This window comes from Miscanthus floridulus, chromosome 6, assembly GCF_019320115.1.
Source record: "Miscanthus floridulus cultivar M001 chromosome 6, ASM1932011v1, whole genome shotgun sequence".
Lineage (NCBI taxonomy): Eukaryota > Viridiplantae > Streptophyta > Magnoliopsida > Poales > Poaceae > Miscanthus > Miscanthus floridulus.
Genome location: NC_089585.1, coordinates 118,624,865 through 118,650,521, shown reverse-complemented (window position 1 = coordinate 118,650,521; position 25,657 = coordinate 118,624,865). Strand labels below are relative to the sequence as shown.

General features: G+C 48.3%; 1 protein-coding gene and 1 pseudogene across 1 annotated transcript; one reads left to right on the top strand and one right to left on the bottom strand.

The window, feature by feature from the left end:
- The first annotated feature begins 543 nt into the window (after positions 1-543).
- LOC136461104 (protein IQ-DOMAIN 19-like) lies at positions 544-7,604 on the top strand (annotated as a pseudogene).
- Positions 7,605-9,222: 1,618 nt separating this feature from the next.
- LOC136461103 (uncharacterized) lies at positions 9,223-11,693 on the bottom strand. The gene is made up of 4 exons (XM_066460549.1): positions 11,568-11,693; positions 10,763-10,820; positions 10,506-10,631; positions 9,223-10,283 (listed from the first exon to the last, which is right to left on the bottom strand). The coding sequence occupies exons 1-4, from the start codon at positions 11,691-11,693 to the stop codon at positions 9,223-9,225; spliced, it is 1,371 nt and encodes a 456-aa protein (XP_066316646.1).
- Positions 11,694-25,657: the final 13,964 nt, after the last annotated feature.

Genomic DNA, 25,657 nt, shown 5'->3' with positions numbered 1-25,657 from the left:
GAAAGAATCGTATCTTGGAGCATCTGTCTCGACCATCGAGTTGGGTTTTGCACTAATTATTTCTACATGAAGTAGATATATGTACAAAAAGTACGTGCATAAATATGTATATGCAATTGCATCTACAGAGTTGCATCTAGGGTTAAAAAAAGAGTAAAACGCACAAGAGGTTCATTAACTTTTAAAGGGGTGTTATCTAGGTCATCAACTCTCAAACTGCATTTTCAGATCCTAAACTTTTCAAATGGTTCACCAGAGGTCCATACCCCTTCGTTTATATTTGTATTTTATAGAAACCACCCTCTATTTCTTTTTTGTTTACACACTTACCCCTCTCCGTTCTCCAGCCACCGCGCACTAGCTAGCCTACTGCTCCGGTCCTTCGATTGGTTGCTCCATCGATCTTTATTGAACAGCGGCCACGACTCCCTCATCAGTAAAGCCATGACATAATCCCATACGAACGCACCAGCCAAATCTTGCTCGTCCTACTCTACCAGGCGGCTGACGACGCTAGTGCTGTCGCTCTCGGGAACGACCACGATGCCGGCGTCCAGGCCCGTATCCAAGGAGAAGCGAAGGTGGAGTTTCCGACGCCCGGCGGCGTCGCCCGGCCTAGGTCGGCGGCCAAGGATGCCGCACAGGGCCACCTCGAGCCCTACGACTTCCTGGAGCCGCGGATGGACCCGGACCAGCACGCCATCGCCGTCACAATTGCCACCGCTGCAGGCGTTGATGCGTGGCCACCTGGTGCGGCGCCAGGCCAGCCACACCCTGTGCTGCATGCAGAAGCTCGTTGCTGTTGCAATTGCCACCGCCACGTGCGGTGGTGCGTGGCCACCTGGTGCGGCGCCAGAACAGCCACACCCTATGCTGCATGCAGGCGCTCGTCGCCGCGCAGAACAGGGCGTGCGTCCGGATGCTCGAGGAAGAGAAGCTTGTGAGAATCGTAGGATTGTGTACCTTTCTGTGTAACCCGTAGATCCGTAGTTAGGCTCTTCGACCTTGCGGAGCTTCACCGCAACGACAGCGTGGACGCCGATGCCGCCCTGGATGCAGCCTCACGGACGCCAGTGCACAGCGTGGTGGTGAGGCAGTGGGGCATCGGAGAACCTGCATAGGCGCGACGGTAGTGGTGGTGGCGGGCTCATCCCGTCGCTGGCAGCATGCTTTAGGATTGGATTAGGGTTTCTCTTTCGGTGGGTGTGGCGGCTCCGGTCAACCTCGTAGTCCGAGCCCTCACCCCCACATTTCTTTTATGTGTGCCGTGCGACAGGGGCCCTCCAACCGAGTTAGGGTTGAGCTCCCCCGATCAGGGAGCAGAGATATGGCCCAATAGGCCGTTGGGCCTATTGGTGGAGATCAACTAACATTCTCCCCCTTGATCTCATTCCATCTTTCACTTTCATATCATTTGCTTTTGTTCATTCCATTACAGATTAGCTCATAGAGCATGTCTCATCGTCACGGTCCATTGCCGATAGACTTAACAGCTACAACTCACTACTCTGTTCTGAAATAGATACTTATCTTTGGGCCTTCTTTTGTCCAAGAATATTTTAGGCTTTTCCTTAAACCCAAGCTAGCTACATGTTCTCTGAACACCATGTCCTCTGAACATGTTGGGTGGTAAGCCTTTTGTAAGCAGATCCGCGAGCATCCTTTCTGTTCTTATATGCTCAAGACTTATGACTTGATTCTGGACTTAATCTTTCACAACATAATACTCTATGTCAATGTGTTTGGCAGCACCACTTGACTTATGTTGTGAGCATACTGTACTGTCAGATTATCATCGCAGTATTACTTTAAGTGGTCTATAGATGTCGTCAACCACCTTTAAACCGGGTATAAACTTCGTTAGTTAGTTCACCTGCCCGTTGCCTCATAACACGCTACAAACTGTCATACATTGTGGACGATGTAGTGACAGTTTGCTTTGAGCTTTTCCATGAAATAGCTCCCCTTTGCGAGATGATAGAAAATCCACGTCTGGATATGTATTCACTCTCGCATAATCAGAATCTGAATATCCCACCATGTGGAGTGAATCAGATCTTCCATATGTCATCATGAGGCCTTTCGTTCCTTACAAATAATGCAAGACTTTCTTTACTAATTTTAGTGTTCTATTCCAGAATTGCTCTGGAATCTGCCAAGTAAAACCCGGTAATAAATGCAAAGTCAGGGCGTGTACATACTTAAGCATGTTGCAAGCTTCCGACAGCTGAAGCATATGGAACCACTTTCACTTTATCGATTGAGCTCATATTGGTTCCTAGGGCATTCAAAATCCCCATATCTGTCGCCCTTGACTATAGGAGTAGGTGAGGGACTACTTTTGTGCATACTGAATTTCTTTAAGATCTTTTCCATATATGCCTTTTGTGACAGTCCTTATACCCTTTTTCTTCTATCTCGGTGAATCTCGATCCCTAGAACGAACGAGACTTCACCAAGATCTTTCATATCAAATTTCTTTGTCTCCAGTAGTAGACTGACATCACTACTAGCAAGTAAGATATCATCTACATATAGGACAAGGAAGTTAAACTTCCCATTCTTAAACTTTGTATAGACACAATTATCCTCTACATTCTCTTTAAAAAAAACCCAAAATTCTTTATTGTCTAATCAAACTTCAAGTACCACTGTCTTGAAGCTTGTTTTAATCCATAAATGGATTTCTTTAGGCGGCATCATATTCGTTCTTTTCCTTCCATGACAAAACCTTTCAGTTGTGCCATGTAAATATTTTCCTCCAAGTCTCTGTTGAGAAATGTCGTCTTTACATCCATATGATGTAATTCTTAATCGTAATGTGCCACTAATGCCATTATGATTCTGAAGGAACCTTTACATGAGACTGGAGAATAGGTCTCATTGTAATCAATCCCTTCTCTTTGCATATAGCCTTTTGTCACAAGTCACGCTTTATATGTTTCTATATTCTCTTGAGAGTCAAGTTTTGCTCTGTAGACCTATTTACAGCCTACTGTATTGGCTTCTTTAGGAATTATTTCAAATCCCAAACTTTATTAACATTCATCGATTTCATTTCATCTTCCATGGCCTCAAGCCACTTTGATGACTGATCACTACTCATGGCTTCTTCAAACGAGGCTTTGATAATCCTTCATTTGAAATTCTTTAGTATTGTACACTTCATAATCAGCAGGAATAGCTGATTTTCTAACTCTTTGAGACCTTCTAGGGGCCTCCACATTTGGCACATCATCTGTTTGAGGCTGTTGTTGCTCCCCCTCATGTGTGGCAATTGGTTCTATTAGATCTTGAAGAACAGGTTCCTCATTTTCATTCATTGTTGCCACAGGTGGGATAACAACTGGTGCTGGCACCACAGTATCTAGCACTGTCGGTGCAGCTACAACAGGTAGTGAGAAAATTGGCTCATGAATCATTGGAGTGGGCGCTTACACCCGCTTCACTTCAAGGTCAATTTCTCGAGCTACCATGCTCCCCCTCATCAATTCGTCCTCTAGGAAGACAGCATGTCTCGTTTCCACAAACTTTGTATATCTCTCTGGACAGTAGAAACGAAAACCTTTTGACTTTTCTGTGTAGCTAAATAAATAACAACTTACTGTTTTGGGATATAACTTCCCAATGTTTGGGTTAATCACTTTAGCCTCAGCAGGGCTCCCCTCACACACGCAAGTGGTTAAGTGAGGGTGTTCTTTCTGTCCACAACTCATACGGTGTTTTGAGCACCGACTTTCTTGATACTCTATTGAGAATATGAATGGAGGTTTTAATGTCTCCATCCACAGGCTCAACTATAAGGTGGAGTAAATTATTATACTGCTCACCATATTCATCAGGGTACGATTGATTCTTTTAGCTACTTTATTCTGCTGAGGTTCGCCCGGTATAGAATACTGGGCTACTATACCATTCTTTTAGGGTATGCCGACCGTAGTACTCCACCACGGTCAGACCTGACTGTCTTTAATCTTTAATATCTTAAATTTATCCAATACATCTTTTCTTTCTTTGATTAGATAAATATAGTTATAATAGGAGTAATCATCTGTGAATGGATCATAACCATCCACACTCTTTACAGGAAACTGACCACAGATGTCTGTGTGAATAATCTATAAAATTCCTATGCTTCATTTAGCATCTTTCTTTACATACTTTTCTTTTATGCATTCTCTGCATTGTTCTTAATCTGAGAGCTCTAATGTAGGAAGAACATCATTCTTAACTTGTCTTTCTATTCTCCCCCTCGAAATATGGCCTGAACGATAGTGCCATAATTTCGACAACGCATCGTGAGCTCTCTTATGCCACCATTTCCAGAGTTACACTCTATCACTAGCTGCTTTATCAGCTGAGTAGCATATGTCTTTGAAGTGTTAGTGAACTGACTCTTTATTCTATCGAGGTACTCGATGACCGTGTCACATTCTAGGATTAAGCCCACAATTACGGGTTCAATCATGTTCTTTATCACAGCCAAATATTTCTTGCTGACAGTGACCCACTTTCTATGCTCAAAAGTCATAGGATATCTTTTGGGATTCAAAATCCCTTTCTTTAGTTGCCCAAGTGGCATCATTCTCTTTTGTCTCCCTCATCGGTGCCACAATCTCAGTGGAACACGGTGAGGTGACTACCCAGTCCACCTTAGATAGGATGAAAACCAGATCATAACTTTTCTTAACATAAAATTAACACCATTTGCATGCCTTGATTCCAATGTTGGTTAAAATCAAAACATACAACTATTCTTATACACTAATTCTACATCACCGTTGGGCAGAAATAGAATTAATGCATAAATCATTAACTTTCACAATTGTTCTTACACACTAATTCTACATCACCGTTGGGCAGAAGTAGAATTAATGCATAAATCATTAAAATTAACATCTGTTCTTATACACTAATTCTACATCACCGTTGGGCAGAAGTAGAATCAATGCATAAATCATTAAAATTACGATATTGTTATTAACAACGTTGGTCAAAAAATAACAACATCATAATCCATGATAAATCTCTTTTTCTCCAATTAAATACCACATTGGTTCAAAATAACTGGAGAATTAATAATTTCTTTAGCAGCGGAAAACTTTTCTTTTTCTCCAATTAAATACCACGTTGGTACAAATTAACTGGAGAATAAATAATTTCTCTAGCTATGGAAAAACTTCTCCTTTTCTTGAATTTTACCCACAGGGAAAATTGCTTTTTATATATTCTTTAATCTATTAATCAATTTCCAGGAAATAAATATTTACTGGAAAAACTTCCTTTTCTCCAGTTAAATATCACGTCTGTTCAAAATCACTGGAGAATATACCTTTTCTTTAGCAGCGGAAAACGTATGCTCAATTTCTTGAATTTTACCCACGGGAAAAATTACTTTTTCTATTTTTCTTTTTGAGCTATTTTTCATTTTCCAGAAATAAATATTTGCTGGAAATAGAAAAAGGAAAAACTCATTCTTTTCTGTACTGTACTTTCGGCCCAAAACAGCAAGGCAGCCCACAGTCCACGGCCGTACACGCCCTTCCCGCGCGCCCCCCCGCGCCCAGGGCGCAACCTGGGCCTGGGCCGGGAATTCAGCCTGGCGCGCGCACCTGCCTGGGCCGGATTTGGCCCAACAGCGCTCCGCCGTCGGATCACATCCGATGGTCGCCCGGCCGTCTCGCTCGATCAAAAGCAACCCGACCGGCCGCGTCGGCCGAAACCCTAGCCCATTCGGTCTTCTGCCTCTCTCTCTCTTCGCTGCTCTTCTTTCTTTCTCCATAGCACAACAGCGCCGCCACAGTGAGACACCGAGAGCCAGCGAAGGTAGTGGAGCGGGCAGACACGGCACCGTCGCCGGCCCCCTCGCCGGCGTGCGTGCTCCCCGACGGGTGAGCACGCCGCCGTCGAGCGGCCTGGCCGCGGTGCCCCCGTTTGCTGAGCCCGACGAGTAGCAGCCCCGGTTCAGCCTTTCTTCTCCCGCGTCGGCCAAGGGCCGGTTCGGGTGGGTTTCTTCTCCCTTCCCTTTCTTATTCCCCTATTTCTTTTCGATTTGGTTCTCTCATCCGAACTAATGTGGGGAATGGGGTTAGGGTTAGGGTTTCTTTTCTTTTTAGGGTTTGATTCCGATTGGGATGAGGGGGTTAGTCTTTCTGTTTTCTTTTGATTTCTTTTCCTTTTCGGAGTTCATCCGAATCTCTTCCCTTCTTCCCCTTTTCTTTCTCCGATTTGGACTAATCTACCGGAGTTCGCGCGCGCCAGGCTACCCAGCCCGGCGGCTCTGTCTCTCTCTCGTTGGCCATGGATTTGGTCGACGGCAGTGACAGGACGGCCAGGCTCCAGGTAGGTAGCCTCATGACCGTCCTCTTTCTCTTGTACGGTTAGGGTTCAAGTTCCGTCCCGATCCGATCTGGATCAGGCATTTTCTTTGTTTTTCAATCTGAAACCCTAGATCTACACCCTAGGCTGACGAACTGCTAGGGTTCTTTGTTGAAACCGTGTCCACTTTTCCCGTACCCGATCTAGGGTTAGGGTTACACAGAGTGAACCTAGCTCTGGTACCATTGTGAGAATCATAGGATTGTGTACCTTTCTGTGTAACCCGTAGATCCGTAGTTAGGCTCCTCGACCTTGCGGAGCTTCACCGCAACGACAGCGTGGACGCCGATGCCGCCCTGGATGCAGCCTCGCGGACGCCAGTGCACGGCGTGGTGGTGAGGCAGTGGGGTGTCGGAGAACCTGCATAGGCGCGACGGTAGTGGTGGTGGCGGGCTCATCTCGTCGCTGGCAGCATGCTTTAGGGATTGGATTAGGGTTTCTCTTTCGGTGGGTGTGGCGGCTCCGGTCAACCTCGTAGTCCGAGCCCTCACCCCCACATTCCTTTTATGTGTGCCGTGCGACAGGGGCCCTCCAACCGAGTTAGGGTTGGACTCCCCCAATCAGGGAGCAGAGATAGAGTCCAATAGGCCGTTGAGCCTATTGGTGGAGATCAACTACCAAAGCTCATACGGACACCACGGACGATGCTGACCATGCGCAGCTCGCCGCACCACCCCGGCTGGCACCAGCAGGTACGTGGCGATCCCTACGTTCTTGACACTTGACGCCGCTGTGCCGCACGCCGTCCAAACGAGTTGTACCACAAGATCTCGTCAACGCCGTCCGCGCTTACCGACGCCAGTGCGCACACGTACAACGGCTGGCACGACGACTTCTCGTTCGCCACCACGCGGGCCAGCCCGTACCGCTACGCCTACGCGCCGTCCAGGCAGCAGCAGCAGCACAACGATTGCTCGGATGATAAGCCCGCGGCGGACCACCCGCTGTTCGTGCCCAGCTACATGGCCGTATCGTCGTCGTCGCGGCAGTGGCTGTCGGTGTCGTCGTCGTCGTCGTCCGCCGCCGAGGCGGCCTGGCAGCCCATCGGGCGGCACAGGGCGTCGCTGGAGGCGCAGGCGACGCCAGGAGCGTGCGGGCTGGCGCTGAGGTACGACCCCACGCGCGTGCAGCGGTGCCCGTCGCAGGCCACCGTAGCAGGTCCAACGTCCAAGATCAGGCGGTGGCAGCTGAGCGGCACAAATCTAATGACGAGCGGGCAACTCTAAAACTCACGTGGTCATGCATGGTCCTGTGTGTTCATCCATTGACAAGCGCAACACTAGAACCCACGTCATGCATGCTCCTGTGTGTACGATCGGTGGCAGAGTTGCAGCTGGTGGCGCTGGTGAGGGAGGTACCGTGTTTGGGACCTGCCTTGCCATCGACCCCACGTGCTCGCTGTGCTCCCCAAGCGGCTGTGTGGCTGCACGCCGCTGTGCATGTTCACTGTGCTCTCAATACTCTGGCCGGAAGACAGAGAGGGGTAAGTGTGTAAAGAAAAAAGAAATAGAGGGTGGCTTCTATAAAATACAAACATAAATGAAGGGGTATGGACGTCCAGTGAACCACTTAAAATGTTTAGGCACCCAAAAATACAGTTTAAAAATTGATGAACCTAAATGACCCCTCCTAAAAAGTTAATGGATCTCCCATACATTTTATAAAAAAACAGTACAAACTAATGGTGTACACGAAGTACATACTATTTTTGTACATGAAGTACACACGTATATAAATATACTATGTACGCTACATACACTTGCGACAGTGGCTACCATGGAACTTGCACATCTCGGAATATCATGCTCCCGCACGAGCTTATCACGCCGCTGACACGGGCACGGGGCATCAAAGTGGCTTGCACGCCGCTATAACGCCTGCGCCGACACCCGCGCTTGCGAACCAACTCATCGGCACCGAAATTACTACCGTGTCTCTTCTGCACAGCCGTGGCCGAGAACAACACTATGGGATGACGTGAACAAATCCGATATGTCGTGTCTTTGTTCGCACCTGTCGTGTACGCACATGGACAATCACCGCATGCAAGAGTTGTTCCATGCAGTGCCGCGCGCACGCATCGCTTTCGAGCACCGCAGCTCGCCATAGTTGCAACTTGCAGTTGTCGCTCCTCCCGGCCTGAACGCCGACCCATACGCACCGCTCGTCACCCATAGCTCGTAGCTGTTGTACACGCAAAAAGTGCAGCTCCCGCTGCCGAGACCTATGGCTCGCACGCCGTCGCTCCTAGTCCTAGCTCAGCAGTCACGAACGATTGCGTCTGCCTTGCGGTGAGACTGAAACCACCCATGTAACGGCGGACCCAGGATTTTTGCATAGGGTATGTGCCGCAAAAAAAAATTTATACAATTCAGTAAACCATTTATAATTCGGTAAAATCATATTATAATTCGATAAAACGACGTCAAATCTTAATATAAATTGTTCAAATGAAATATAAATACTTCGAAATATAACAATAGGAGACTTACAATATTACTTATTTATCCACCGCTTTCTCAATGACATGAATGTCTCCATTATATCATCTTCATTAACTTGAAAGAAAATATCCCGCTCAATAAATGTGACTAGACAATCATCCAAAATAGTATCACCTATCTTATTCCTTGACTTTGTTTTCACTATAACCAATACAGAAAATACCCTTTCAACACTCGCAGTTGCCACTGGTAAAAGCAATATCAATTTGAGAAGCAAGTGCACCATATCATACACTGTGTGCATCTTTGTTTCAACAAGCTTAACTGAGAGATCAACAATGTTGTCTAGACTTTGGAAGCTAGCATCTTGTCGCATGTCATCAATATAATTATCAAGTTGCTATTCAAGTTTTAACAAATCATTGTTGGAGAAGTCCTTAGGATAAAATTCAGCCAATCTATGTACCTTTCGTGCATCAAAAGAAGCAAAGGAGTTGGAAGGACTGAAGGCTGACATACAAGAGAGTAGCTCCATATTGATCTCATCAAACCGATTATCAAGCTCTTGACTAATTTGATCAATGACACCAATGTATACTTCTCTTCGGAAATGGTCATCATTTGTTTGGTTTCGGGCACGAGCATACCGTGCTGATTTTCCATAAGGCACATAAGCACCATCCATAGCAGGAACTTTAACACCATGTTTAATACAAAAAGAAGTGACCTTCTGAAGAAAATTATCCCAACCATTAGACCTCAACTCCTGCATTCTGCTCTTTGCCACATTAACAAGTGAGATTGCATTAAGAATATCTTGATCCCTTCTCTGCAAGCACTTGGATAACTCATTTGTATATCCAAGAATAACATACATTAAGTGCACAAAGAAAACAAACTCAAAGGTTTCAAATGCTCCAAGCACAAAATGTATCTTTGTCCAATCTTCCTTATATGCATTATCAGCACCAAGTTCAATGAGCACATCATGAATTGAGGAATATATAGTGATGATGCTACATATAGTTTTGTAATGAGAGCCCCACCGAGTGTCACCAGGCCTAGGTAAACCCATCTCTTGATTTAATCCACTCCCTGATTCAAGCTCACCACACTCTAGTGCTTTCTTGACATTCTCAAGCCTAGCATTTCGAAGCATATCATGATGCTTGCAAGAAACCCCAACAATGTTCAACAAGATAGATATTTGATCAAAAAAAGTCTTGCAGTCAGTATTTCCTTTGGCAATAGCAATAAGAACTAGTTGGAGTTGATGTGCAAAGCAATAAATATAATAAGCGGAAGGTGATTCTTGCATGATTAAAGTTTTGAGCCCTTTAATATCTCCTTTCATATTGCTAGCTCCATCATAACCTTGACCTCTAATCTGTTGCATACTCAATCCATTACTAACAAGTAAAACTTCAATTGCTTTCTTAAGTGACAAAGAGGTAGTATCATCTACATGAACAACTCCAATAAAGTGCTCACATGGCCTTCCAAGTTTATCAACATAACACGAGCAAAGAGCTAGTTATTCTTTATGTGATATATCACTAGACTCATCAGCTAAAATTGCATAGGGCTCATCACCAAGTTCCTCAATTATTTTCTTTCTAGTTTCTATGGCACAACAGTGAATAATTTGCTTTTGTATCTTTGGGTTAGTCAAAGTGCAATTACCTGGTGCATTGTTCAAGACATACTTGTTCACTTCTTCACTATTTCCTGCAAGAAACTTTAAAAGTTCAATGAAGTTGCCTTTGTTGCTAGACTCTTCACTTTCATCATGTCCACGAAATGTCAATCCTTGATGCAAAAGAAACTTGATACATCTAAGTAAATATGTCAATCTTTTCTTGTAAAGACGAAGCTCCTCCTCACTCCACTTGTCAATGTTATAATCAATTGCTACCTTGGGATTCATAAAACCAATGTACCTCTCTTGAGCTGCTTTATGTGCCCTAGAACCAGAATGTTTGAGAAGTGTTGTGTTTCCTATATTCCAATTATTCCATCCATCAACAATAAAAGTTTTTGACCCACTGCCCTTCTTGAACAAGTAGCATATGAAGCAAAATGCAGAATCCTTCTTGACACTATATTCAAGCCACTCATAATTATACAACCATTGTATACTGAATCGACGAGGTACGCCTCCAATGTTTCGGTATGGAAAATCATGTATATAAGGTTTGCAAGCACCTTTAGTAATATATGCTCTACGGATTGCATCTTGATCATTAATAGGATAATCTTCAATGGGCAGCCTTTCACCTGGATCATATGGTAGGCGATTGATGTCATACGCCGGCGGCTTTGATGCGGGCGGTGGCGGTGATGCTAGCGGAGGCGAGGGCAAATGATCTGCAATTTCTTCAACTTGTACTCTATCTTCTTCTTGATTCTACTCTTCCACAATATTTTCATCCAGAGGTGGATCAATAGTAGCCGCCTTCTTTGCTGCTCTCTGAAAAAGGGATCGAATGTCTCCGTTTCTTTTTATAATTCAAGACTCAAGAGTTCTGGAAAAAACACTCGCCAATTAGCAAAACTAACGATCGAAAGAAACCTAGAACTGAGGAAGGACGAGGATGGACGGGGAGTATCACCTGAGGAACTGAGGAAGGACTGGCGATTAGTCTTGCAGGCGATGGCGGCAGTCCAGGGCTCTAGGCCAGGCCAGGCAAAGCGACGGGCGATGATCAGCTAGTAGGGCGGCGGCGGGCGCGCTGGGCATGGCACCGAGCGGTCGAGCTGGGAGCCGGTGCTGGCACACGCGAAGAGCAGGTAGTCCTGGTACGACGCGTCGTAGACGAGGCCTGGGTCCAGCGCGTGCTTGGGCCAGATGTGGCCCGAGCCGTAGTCCATGGGCCCCGCGACCGAGCTGTCCCCGTTCATTAGTGGGCCGCCTTCCACGTTGTTGGTCGTGGCTGGAATTATGGAACACACAGCATCAGCACGAGCTCGCTCGGTTCAGTGTTCTGTTCTTAGAGAGATGCGGCTGCCTTTGATGGCGTGAGACGACGTTTACCAGTGGTCATGATGGCCGATCAGATTGCCTGTGTTGTAGAAGGCTGGCATGATGTATGGTTGACGGGTGGCCCATAGGGTGGTCGGTGGACCACCCTGACCACCCACTAGGTCCGCCACATGAGCCAGGAAAAGACCGAGACACTCCTGCCCTCAGAAGAGGCAGGCAATTTGGGATTCGAATTTTTTTTGAGAAAATAAGAGAGTTCGTATTAGTCTGAAATTTTTACGTTAGACCCACGAATCCTGCAGATTCTACATATAGATCTTGTATCCTTGCACAGTGTCTCGTGTTTTCTGGAAATTATGGAATTAAGATGTAGCTCTACATAAATTTTAGTTTTTACAACAATTTTTCCGAATATCAACCCTAAACTCTCTGTTTATGCATATTTACTATATTTCTTATACCAGCATGTATAAGAGTTCATATACAACTTTGAATCTAGAAAATGCTAGTGCAATCCCGTTATGAATTTTATAACATATTTCTAGTGTAATTGTTCAAAATTCTTATTCTTGCAATTACATGGTATAAAGTATATGGACTCTCTAAGTCCTGTAGACGTTAGACTTGCCACCTTTGAGAGGCTCATATTTGTTTTCCTAGCATAATAAATTTTTAGGATGAACAAATACTTGGTATTAATTCTGAAAATTTGTATATACCATAATCCTGAAAAATGCCAGGACGCTTCTAAAAATGTTTTGTATAACCATCCACTATCTTTTTTCACCTTGCTACTTGTTTACACACAGTAAACCTATACACACATGATGATTCCAGTTATAATGATATATATATATGCATATCTTCATGAAGAAGGAATATCCTAGACTTACCCTGAATGATAGAATTATATAGCATGATCAACGTTAAATTCTAGTAGGATATTCTACTACCAATGAAGTGGAGTAGACTCAGGCACTATAGTTCCTGGTATTACTCTCAAGAATGAGTATGTGGCCATAATAAATCTCAAAGGTCTTGTGGGACTCGCTGCATGAGAAATTTTAGAAGATATCCCATATTATAATTGCATAATATCAGAAATATTGAAAATTGAATTTTCAAGCTTACATGACCATACGAGATATATATGCTACTCTATAAACAAATACAATGGCCTGAAGCTTTGTATTAAATGTCATCGAAGACAAGATGGTAAATAAGATTTTATCAATGAATATTCTCAAAGAAATATCTCTTATATATAGAATATCAAAGAGCAATGTAATACATGAAGTATTTAAATTTACCATCAGAAATTACTCAAATGAAGTTGAGTTATAATTTTTAGACAGCTCTATGAACCAGGATAAATGACTTGCATATGTTGCACTCCTAGAAGGATCATAATCATATATCACCACTATGAAATAAAGCATGCATGAAGCTGTTAAATGTCAAGCATAGAAACTAAGACATGTAAGAATGGATAAGAATTTTTAAGGTTTCTCAAAAAGAACTTAAATCATGTGCTTACAAACTTATTTTGTCTTTAAAATTACTATCTAGAAGTATTAGTAGTAGCGATGGTGCATTAAGTTTTGATTCCCGTTGAATTAGGTGGAACTCATATACTCATAGAAGAGTTAACAGTTTATTTATTAGCCTGAAGACTAATGCGAAGCATTTAATATTCTTAGTTGCAATTTTTACTTGCAGTAATATATGTCAATCTTGCATGGAATGAATTATGTTTTACATATAAACAATTGCCTATTGTCTATCTAAATAAGTTTTGCTTTAATTTTATCCACAAAGATGCTTCAGTTAACCATGAATGTTACAGTTCTTTGTGCACTACTACCATGGAGGTAGAAGGGAAACTGAAGTTCCTAGAACACTTGAACAATTGGAGTATACTAGCATATTAACCGATCTTAGAAGAATCAATTTAGCCAAGAAATTGTATAATCCTAAAACTAAGTATTTAATACTTTGCCTAAGAACTAGAAGTTAAGTCCTACCCTGAATGTGTTGTACACTGAATAGTACACTGGATATGTCAGTGCGAAAAATGATCAACAAGTAAATATTTGTAGTTTTGTCGTGCGTTGTGATCGGATGTGGCCTAGCACTCAATGACACATGTTTATACTGGTTCAGGCATCGTGCCCTACGTCCAGTTTCAGTCGGTCAATTACTTTATTCCTGAGCCCAGGTGCTCGAAATTTGTTATGGGGTTACAAACGAGTAGGAATAAGAAGGGGGTGTCGAAGGTCCGGTTGAACTCTGAACCGAAGGGCCAAGAGTGACGGGAGCTCCAACGTGCGCTAAGTATTGGAACGCATGCTCCGTGTAGCTTTAGAGTTCTAGAGCTATTTGAGTGCTCAGAATGTCTAAAGCTTAGTAGAGAGAGAGAGAGAAAGTCAAAATGACTGTCCCCTGTTGGGGAAGAGCGCATCCCCTTTTATAGGTGAAAGGGATGGCCTTACAAGTGAGAGAGAGAGTGTGTGTGTCTACACATATGCTACTAAGTCTTGTTGCCTACGCCGTCGGGTACAAGACGGTCGTTGCTACCCACAACACTGTTTATGTTAGATGCATGTGGGAGACTTTACCGTGTGTCGCCTGGTATGGTAAATGACGGCGCCCACAACACTGTAAGGCAAATATCGGCGCCCACAATACAATTTGGGTTCTGACATGCCTAGAAGGTTACAAAGCAACCTTCTGGTATGGCTTGGCCGTACTATACTGTAGGTGTGCAGGGTACGGTCCTTGGTATTGTGGTTGACTTGAGCACCTTATCTTATCTGCTCCGCCTGATTCTTGGGTCCTCACCGAGCAGGCGTCCCCGGTCGGTTGTTCCTTTCGGCTCCGACCATGTCGGTCGGAGTCAGAAGCGAGCGTCGTCCTCTTCTTGGCTAGGCCTTCTGGTCAAAGACTGGATCACTCTTCTAGCCTATCGTTAGGTATCTGGGCCAGCCCAGGAGACGCGCATTGTCACAACATCGTCTGCTGGGTCGTGCTATTACTAGAAAGCGGGCCCATTGGGGACCCTAGGTTAATGAACCCGATAGAAGCCCTCGAGCCTCCGGACAATTCGAGTAGAATCACCTGGGTTTTTTTTTGTTTTGCCAGCGGGTGCGCGCGAGCGCATCCGGTGGGTGTAGCCCCTGGGCGATTTAGGTAGAATCGTCTAGGGGGGTTTTGACTTGCCAGTGGGTGTGTGCGAGCGCACCTTGATGGGCGTAGCCTCTAAGTGAGATCCGACCCCTTGCTGTGGCTAGGGTCAGGTGTCACCAAAGATCGAGGAGAGGATAGCGAAACTAGTAGAAGAAAACATCTCCTGTTTTTCACACATACCCCCTTTCTAGGTTCTGAGCCATCGTTTCTAGGAGCGTGGACCCAGGCGTCGGGCACGGCTGAGGGATTGGGCGAGACGGAGTAATCATCCCTGGCGTTGGGCGCGGCCATTGGGTGCGCCGAGGGGTCGAACGAGGCAGAGTCGTGGACCTAGACGTTAGGCGTGGCCAAGGGATCGGTCTAGATGAAGTCGCCAACCCAGGCGTCGGGCGTGGCTATCGGGCGCATCGGGGGTCGGGCGAGATGGAGTCACGGACCTAGGCATCGGGCATGACCGAGGGATCAGGTGAGATGGAGTTGCCAATCCAGGTGTTGGGAGCGGCCGTTGGGCGCATAGAGGGGTCAGGCGAGATAGAGTCACCAACCCAGGCGTCAGGCGTGGCCATTGAGCATGGCTGTCAGGCTTGGTGAGGGGCTGGGTGAGACAAAGTCATGGACCAAGGTGTCGGGCGTGACCGATGGATCGGGTGAGACAGAGTCGCCAACACAGGCGTCGGGCGCGGTCGTCGGGCACACAGAGGGGTCAGGCGAGACGCAGTCGCCAACCTAGGCATCGAGCATGACCATCGGGCGTACTGAGGGGCCAGGCGACCTAAGCCCCTGAGCCCCGTTGGGCTCGGTAGGAGTCGGTTGAGTTTCGTGCGTTACCCCATCCATGGTTTCCACAACCGGAGGGGTTGAGCTAACGTCGCTTGCCTCGATGGCTCGAGTGACACGCTCGATGAGCTCTCTAACGGGTATATCCAAGTGGAATCTGGGTCCATTGTTCATAACGAGGTCAGCATAGCCCTCATGTGGCATTCCACTGCTCCTTAACCCGCCTCCCGGTAGATGCCTGAGCCGTTCTAGAGACTGACTCAGGTGGCCCACTGGCCTCCCCTCAATAGAGATTTTATGGGCATGGCTTGAGGTTAGGATTAAACGAGAAGGTCGAGATGAGCCTGTCTGCTTCTGAGTAGATTGAGCAAGGGCCACTGGGGCTCATCTGCATTTTCTCCCCTGGCAAGAGCCAGGGGAGAAAATGTAGATGAGCCCCATGCGGCCCTCACCCGGTCTGCCCCGAAGCGGATAGGGTCATCTCAACCTTCTTGTTTGATCCTAAACCTCTCGCCAAACCCACAGAATCTCCATCGAGGGGAGGCTTGCGGGCCACCTAGGTCGGTCTCTGGAACAACCCAGACATCTGCCGAGTTGTAGGTAAAGGAGCAGTGGAATGTCACAAGAGGGCTATATCGACCCCATCACGAACGATAGACCCGAATTCCACTCGATCATACCCGTTAGTGAGCTCACCGAGCGCGTCACTCAAGCCCGAGCGATCGAGGCAAGCGACAAAGCTCAGCCCCTCTGGTTGTGAGAAACCAACGATGGGGTAACGCACAAAACTCAAACCGACTCCTACCAAGCCCAATGGGGCTCAAGGGCTCAAGACACCTAAAACTAACTGCCTCGACTATGCGGGCTGCACCAACACTAGGATCCGTGAGCTCTGTCTCGCCTGATCCATAAAACTAACTGCCTTAGCTACGTGGGCTGCACCAATGCCAGGATCCGTGAGCTCCGTCTCGCCCGATCCCTAAAACTAACTGCCTCGGCTGCGTGGGCTGCACCAACGCCAGGATCCACGAGCTCCGTCTCGCCCGATCCCTAAAACTAACTGCCTTGGTTGCGTGGGCTACACCGATGCCAGGATCCACGACCTCCATCTCGTCCGATCCCTAAACTAACTGCCTCGGCTGCGCGGGCTGCACCGACGCTAGGATCCACGACTCCGACTCACCCGATCCCATGGCGCGCACCGACGCCAGGATCTGTGAGCTCCGTCTCGTCCGATCCCTAAACTAACTGACTCGACTAAAACACACGCACACATGCCTGCTGGCAAAACCCCGTAGACGATTCTGCCCGAATCACCCAGGGCTCAGGGGCTACACCCGTGGGTGCGCTCGCACGCACCCACTGACGAAATGAAACTTCCCCCACTAGCAACACAAAACCCCCCCAGACAATTCTGCCCGAATCGCCTGGGGGCTCAGGGGCTACACCTGTGGGTTTGCTCGCGCGCACCCACCGTCAAAACAAAAATCTCCCAGATGATTCTACCTGAATCGCCTAGAGGCTCGGTGGCTCCTGTCGGGTTAATAAACCCGGGGTTTCTCACGGACCGGCTTCCCAGCAAAAGGCCCGGCCTAGTAGACAATGTTGTGAACCAACGCGCAACTCTTGGGTCGGCCCAAGTACCTAAACGGCATGCTAGAGGGACGATCTAATCTCCAACCGAAAGGCCTGGCCGAGGAGGAGCGACGCCTGCTTCTGACTCTGGCCCGCCTCTCCAATCGGAGCGCTCGCTTCGGTCTCCAGTCCGCCTCCGGACAACATCTCTGACCGGAAGGCCTGGCCAAAACACCTCTTCCGACTCTAACCCATGTTGCCGACTAGGGATATACCGAACCCCTGTCCATTGCTCTCCTCCAACTGGCGCAATCAGAGCTGACTGGGACCAACTGACCGGGGACGCCCACTCGATAAGGACCAGGAAACAAACATAGAAAGTAAGGCAGGGCACTCAAGTCAAACTGCAATACCAAGGACCGTACCCTATACACTTGCAGGACTATACCCTGCGACCTCCCTGGCATGACAGAACACAAGCAGTGTTGTAGGTGCTGATATTTATCCCTACAGTGTTGTGGGCGCCATCAACTCCCATACCAGACAAATACGGTAAGGCTCTCCCCACGTGCCTCTTAGGCATCGATAGTGTTGTGGGTGCCAGTATTTACCATGCCAGGCAAACATGGTAAAAAACCCTATGCCTCTCGGTATCAATGGTATGACAGGCATCGACATCTATCATACCAGAAGAAGACGATGCAACCTCCCACGTGCATCTGACATCAAACGGTATTGCGGGCGCCTACCATCATCATGTACCTGCCAGTGTGGGCAACAAAACTTAATAGCGTACATACTCTCTCCCTCTCACTTGTAAGGCCGTCCCCTTTATCTATAAAAGGGGATGCACTCTCTCCCAAAACTTAGGTTGATTCAGATCGATCAAGTTCACTAGTACACTACAACAGAACCACCAGGTTGAAACCTCGAGCACACGCTTGAATACATAGCACATAGCGGAGCTCTCATCACTCTTGGCCCCTCTGACCAGAGTCTGACCGGATCTCTTGCACCCCCCATCTTTCTCCTTCCCGTTTGTAACCCCACTACACACTTTGAGCACCTAGGCTCAGGAATAAAGTCACTGACTGACTCAAACTGGATGTAGGGCACATTGCCTGAACCAGTATAAACTCTATGTCATTGAGTGCTAGGCCACCTCCGATCACAATGTATGACAAAACTACAAATATTTATGTGTTGATCACTTTCTGCACCGATAGAATAATTCTATGGATGAATGTGTGAATTTATGTATGAGAAAGGATGAATGAATGATCATGCAAATAAATAAAATAAAAAGGTTTGGTAAAGTTACCTTGATGACTCGAATGATGGGTTTGAGGAGTTCCCATTGGATATGTTCGAACGGGATCCGTGTCCATCGTTCGTGACGGAGATGGCATAGCCTGCATGGGGCATCCCTTTGCTCCTTACCTGTCTCTCGATAGCTGCCTGAGCCATCCGATTGACTCGGGTAGCCTGTTGGTCTCTCCTTGATGGAGATCCTATTGTTGGGCCCTTCCAAGCCCTGCTTGGGAAGGCAGAGGGCCGTTTGTGTGCGGTTGCGCCTTATTTCCTACGCCTGGGCTACGATAGTGGTGGGCCATGCCCAGGCCATGTCCTATTTAACTAGGCGTCGTTTCATTGGGTAGAACGAGTCCCATCAATCAGGACGCGTCCCACCGCATGCCTGTCTGCATTAAATAGGGGAAGAGAGAGGGTTTTCCTCCCATTCTTTTGCCTTTCTCCAACTGCTGCCTCTTCTCCTTCCTTTTTGCCAAGCTCGTTCGTGCGCCGTGGCGGTTTCTAAGAGAGAGGGTAGAGCGAGGTAGAGGAGAACTCATAGATTCGTTCGTGAATCCGGGGCGTGATGTCAAGCTGGAGGCTATCCAACTTGGACGAGGAGGTGCTGGCTACCTTCACTAAGAAGGGGCTGCTCCCATCGAAGCAGGTGGCACATTGGAGGGCTCCTACAATGGGGGAAGTTGTTCCGTGGCCACGGGCCAATGAGGTTGTCACCTTCCCCGCCTTCCATGAGCATGGCCTTGGATTTCCCGCGCACTGGTTCCTACGTGCCCTCCTCAATGAGTGGGGCCTAGAGCTGTTGCACCTCAATCCGACTAGGGTGCTTCACATCACCGGTTTCATGACCATCTGTGAGGCCTTCCTCAGGATGGAGCCACATGTGGACCTTTTTCGGTGGATCTTTACTCGGCGAGCCTTGTCTGAGGGGAAGCCACCTAGGACCGGGCCGGTTGGGGGTTTTGTCCTATAGAAGAAGTCGAGGCCGTCAGGCTCCTACCCCGCATACTACCCCTACGACTCCAATCGGGGGTGGCATGGGGAGTGGTTCTACATCAAGAACCTAGCGGAGGTGCCATTCCTATCGTTCACCGAAAGAAGGCTGGAGAGGTGGGAAAGCTGGTCATGGGATCCCTCTAGTTGGCAGAACAAGCTGGAGGTCATTGAGGCAGAGCTTCAGAAGCTAGTGTAGCATGGCCTCGACGGGCTGTGGGTGTTCCACACCTTCTTCCGCCATCAAGTCGCCCTGCTAGCAGAGAGGAGATGACCAATGTGGGCATACTCTGGCCCAACAGATCCCGACCGTGCATCACTAGAGGAGTTGGCGAAGGACGAGGTCTGGAGTCAACTCGACCGGGTGTTACAACTAAGGGACAAAGACTCCCTTGAAGGAATGCTCGGACCTCTTCACACCATGAGGATATCCAATCTGGTATGCTCCCCTCTTCTTATTCCATGACCTTTTTTTTCTCTTGCTCTCCTTTGTTTTGACTTCGAGTTGTCCATTTCGTAGGGACTTACAGGTTACAGATCCCAGACGCATCTTCTGAGGGGGCCGAAGGGCATAGCTCGTCAAGCTGCCCTGAAGAAGGCAGCAGTTGCTAAGAAGAAGAAGAGGACTGAGAAGGCCCGAAGGAGGCACGAGAAGAAGAAGGAGATCACTCAGTGGGTTTGGGTGGGTGAAAGCCGGAGCGACGTGGAGGCAGAGCTCAAGTCGGAGGAGCCCACAAAGATGGGTGGCGATGCGAGCACCTCCAAGGATGAAGGAGACTAGGGCATCATAGCAACCATGAGCATCATGTGCCTGCGGCCGCATCCATTAGTGGTGGGTAGGATGCGGAGAGGTACGACAACGTTCCCTAATCGAGGAAGTGTGCCACGAGCGATGATGCCGCTGTCGAGCGAGAGGCAAAGCGGGCGTAGCCGACGGGCCATTCGGAGGCATCATTGGCTTCGCACCCCCCTGCTCCGAGCATGGCGGGGCACGCCAGCTGGTCGGAGGGGCATGCTTGTACCCCCGCATCTTTGGGGTCAGCATGTGTGCGCGACCCACAACATGGGGATGCCCTGTCAGTTGCTCCGGTGGGAGCGCCACGAGCCAATGATTGCGGCCATTCGTGGGCCGATCGGGAACCGGTGGGGTCGGCTCCTCCCTTAGTCTATACGAGGGGGCATGGGTCATGACCCATGAGTGGTCCTCGTTCAATGGGCTCATCGCCAGTGGGTCAGGGCTTTAGGGCTCTACAACTTTCATCTAGGTATGTGTCTATGTTTCTTTTCGATCTCACAGCTAAGTTTTTTTAGCGTGACTGACCTATACTCATTTGATAGCGGCTAGGGAATGGCGTGACTGGGAATTGCCCTACCTCCCATGTAGGAGGAATGGAGACCCAGCCTACAGTGAGTCACGACGAGCGGCAGGGAAAGCCGATTGGTGGTGATGCGCCATTCTTTTCTAGGGGTTGCGTCCTCCCAGCCGGTCATGAGTATGGTGGGAGCGGCAGTGATGGTGATGGCGGTGATCTCCATGGTGACGGTAGAGGTTAGGTTGGAGGTGACCCTTGCGATCCCTCCCCCAACAACTATGGCAGAAGAGAAGAGGGAAACTGGGCTCCCTGCCTCGCCCAGCGGAGGAACGCACGGCTCGCCCTCCTAGTCAGAGCTGGAGGGGTCACAAGGAGACATGGCTAGGCTAGGGGTAGAACATCCATCGGTGAGCCATGGAGTCTAGATAGTGGAGGTCCCCTGCTCTATCGAGGCAAGCACTGGGGTGGAGCCACCAGTCATCCTACCATCGCAGGAGTTGGTGATGATCCGATCATCGCACGATATCGTGATGGCTGGATCTTCCAGTGGGTCAGGGGTGACCCACGAGCTAGTGTGGCCCTGACTCAGTGACCCGAGGAAGGCTCAGTTCGTCCTTCATGAGGAGGAGGAGGTGAAGCTCTAGGACTTGCTTGGGGAGAGAGGACTCTCGATGGAGTTTGATCTCGCCCAAACTAAGGCGAGGCTCAAGGAGGCCTTAGAGCGGGTCGAGCTCGTCCATCAGGTAGTTATGGTCAACCTACCCCGTATCGTAGAGGTAAGTTCTCTGCATTTTTTTAGCATTTGTCCTTGACTCCTTGGTCTTTTCACTGGTTGTTTCAGCATGTTTGCTTCTCGCTTTATAGGGTTTGGAGGCGATGTCGATCCGTAAGTCCTGTTTCCTTCACGAGGAACATGGTCAGATGTAGCAGGAGGCAGCGATGTCGCAACAGGTTGATGAGCTTCAATGCCAACTAGAATCTGCCCACCGCGAGTCCCAAGACCGGGCGGCGGAGGCGGCGGGAGCACGGGCTACGGAACTGCTCGCGACGGAACATGCGCCTGTTGCTGAGCGGGAACTCAACGTAGCGAAGGTCCACTTGGCGAGAACCGAGGTGGCACTCAAGAAGTCCTTGGAGCCTCTAGAGACAGAGCAGAAGGCCCGGTCGAAGGCTGAACAGGAAGTTGTCATGCTCTGAGGGCAGGTGCTTGGTGTAAAGGAGTCAAACGCTCAGCTGCTCGAGAAGGTGGCCCAGCAAGAGGAAGGACTCTCCATCCTTGAAAGCACACACCTTGGTATGTGTCTATTCCTCCTTTGGTTGATGCCTTGGTTTTTCCTTTCCTTTGCTTCTGAATTTGTCGCCCTTTTTCCAGAACTAGGTGGAAAAATTGGTTCTCTAGAGCGAGAGCTGGAGACACCCAAGGCGGCGATCGGTCAGAGCATAGAGGTATTGGCTAAGTCCCTTGAAGAGCGACATGCTCTCGAGGGGGAGCTCGACCAGATTCGCAATGTCACCTAGGTGGTCATTTCTAAGGTGTTCGGGTCGAGGCCAAGCACTAGTACGCCTGCCGTCCAGCTAGCGGAGGTCCTGAACGAAGTTCGGGCGCTCATCTCCGATGACATGTTCTATGGGACATCAGGAGTGCTAACCTCAGTGGTGACGCACCACCCAGATTTGGACTTTGCCACCATCTATAGAGGGTACACCAATGGCTAGAGCATGGATGCAATCCATGCGCTTGGGGAGAGCTTAGTGCCATATGCACAGATGGTTGCCGAGTAAGTCTCCGCGTAGTGGGTGATGAAGGCTCACCGTTCGAGCATGGCTGAAGGCTTGCACCAAGAAGATGTCATACAGCCTGCGAGAGGTGTGGAGACCGGGTTGGAAGAGAGCATCATCCCGCCTCTGACTGAGCCAAATGTTGTCCCATCGGAAAGTGAGCTGCACTTATCCTCATCGAACGCGCCGTCAGCCGATGCCGCTGGGCGGCCATAATAGAATTTAGAACAGAAACAGTCAGTATATGTAAAAGATGAGTTCATGGGGGAGCCCCCATGTGAATAGTTTTTTACATTCATGAACACTTTAATTTCGTTTTGTGATGGAATCACTTTGTAAGGGGAAGCTTGTCCCATCCGTCCTTGTTTTTACCCTAGCATAGTCTTGTTTTTATCCTTTCTTTTTCGCACCTGCCCATTTGACCCATAGGCTACAACCTTAAGAACCTAGGCATGGTCCACGAGGCTCAGCTGCTCGTAACCGTAGGTCATGGCGGAGTGTGATCGGTCGGGAGTTTAAAACATAAGTTATGTAGGGTAATTAAAGGAATGGACTACCCTTTCGCTCGGGCGATGCCCTTTCGTTTGGGCAAAAAGTATTACTATATGATAGCAAAAAAGAGAGGTGGTATCGCCCCCTTGTATAGCCCCTGAGTGACCCAGGCCAAGAGTGCTCGAGCTAGGGTGCTTGTAGGAGCAAATGTTGAATGAAAGAAAATAGTAAGACCGAGCTTTAGGGGAAGAAACGACATAACTATTCGATGTTCCATGTGTTGGTGAGAATGTCACCGCTGTCATTCTTTAGTCGGTAGGTGCCTGGTCAGATCACCTTGGTCACTGTATAGGGTCCTTCCCATTGTGGAGAGAGTTTATGTTCCTCCTTGGTTGATTAGGTTCTCCGGAGCATGAGATCTCCGACCTCGAGGATCCTCCCCTGATTTTTCTTTCATGGTACCTGCAGAGAGTTTGCTGGTAGCGAGTGGAGCGGATGACGGTCGTCTCATGAGCTCCTTGAGTAGGTCAACCATGTCCTACTGAGCCTCCATGGCTCGGTTTTGGTCGAAGGCCTTCACTCTTGGGGCATCGTGGTCGAGGTCAGAGGGCAACACTGCTTCAACTCCATATGCTAGGAAGAAAGGTGTGAACCCTGTGGATCGGTTCGGGGATAATTCTCAGGCTCTAGAGGATCACTAGGACCTCTACAACCCATCGCTCGGCATACTTATTGAGTCGGTCCAAGATTCATGGCTTAAGTCCTTGGAGGACCATGCCATTGGCTCGTTCGACTTGACCGTTAGTACGTGGATGTCCGACCGAGGCCCAATCGATCCTAATGTCGTATCCATCACAGAAGTGCGGGAACTTCTTCCCGGTGAAGTTAGTTCCATGGTCAGTGATGATACAGTTAGGAACACCAAAATGATAGAGGAGGAGGGGTTCTCCCTGTTCAGGAGTGACAAGGATTGGGGCCGATGTCAATGATGCTTTGAGGCTTTCTAAAGCATGTTGTGCCTCCTTAGTCCAGGCAAATGCATCTGTCTTCTTGAGAAGTTTGTAGAGGGGCATCCCCCGCTCGCCTAGCTAGGAGATGAACCGGCTCAGGGCAGCCAAACAACCGATGAGTCTCTGTATGCCCTTGACATTGCGTATAGGGCCCATGTTTGAGATGGCTGTGATTTTTTTCAGGTTGACCTCAATGCCACGTTCGGATATGATGTATCCAAGCAGCTTCCTCTTCAGAACCCTAAAAACACATTTTTGGGGATTCAATTTGATGCTGAACCTTTGGAGGTTTGTGAACATTGCGGCCAAGTTCGTGATCAGGTCGCAAGCTTGAGCCATTTTGACCACTATATCATCTATGTAGACGACAATTGATGGTTTTGGCCGCTCGACTTGGTCAGGCTGGTCGAGCAGTTTGATTTGGTCGGTAAAGCATTGCTGCTTGCACCGTTGATAGGTGGCGCCAGTGTTCTTTAGACCGAAAGGTATTGTTACATAGAAGTACGAACCATACAGGGTAATGAATAAAGTCACGAGCTGGTCGGACTCTTTCATCGTGATCTAGTGGTAGCCTGAGTAAGCATCCAGAAAGGAGATGATTTCACATCCTGAGGTGGAGTCGACTATCTGGTCTATGCATGGCAAAGGAAAATGGTCCTTTGGACACACCTTGTTGAGGCCAGTATAATCAACGCACATTCTCCATTTTCCGGTTTTCTTTTTAACAAGAACAAGATTAGCTAGCCAGTTGGAGTGATATACCTCCTTAATGAATCCAGATGCTAGGAGTTTGGTGATTTCCTCGCCTATGGCCCTACGCCTCTCGTCGTCAAAGCGACATAGGCATTGCTTGGCGGGCTTTGAGCCTGGGATGAGGCATAATGCATGCTCGGTGACCTCCCGTGGTATGCCCGACTTGTTAGAAGGTTTCCATGCGAAGACATCGTGATTGGCGTATAGAGAGTCGGCGAGCTTGTATTCGTATTTGGCCAGGAGCTTGGCCCCGATCCTCACCATCTTGGGTTAGTGGGGTCGATCTCCACCACCTTAGTTTCCTCGATTGGGTGGAAGGCAGCCGAGGAGGTTGGCTTGCTATAGTCTGGGACTAATAAAGCCGACGAACTTCTGAGCTAAGGGAGCTCGGCTGAGTTCATGATGGCAGCGGTGAGCTCGAAATGCTTGTGGTCGCACATGTAGGCATGCAAAAAGGTACTACCCATAGTGATGACGTCGTTCGGTCTCGACATCTTCAACTTGAGGTAGGTGTAGTTGGGGATCGCTATGAACTTGGCATAGCATGGCCATCCCAAGATAGCGTGGTAGGACCCTGGGAAGTCCACCACCTTGAAGGTGAGAACCTTCGAGCAGAAGTTGGCTCGGTCGCCAAACGTGATGGGCAGGTCAATATGCCTGAGCGGG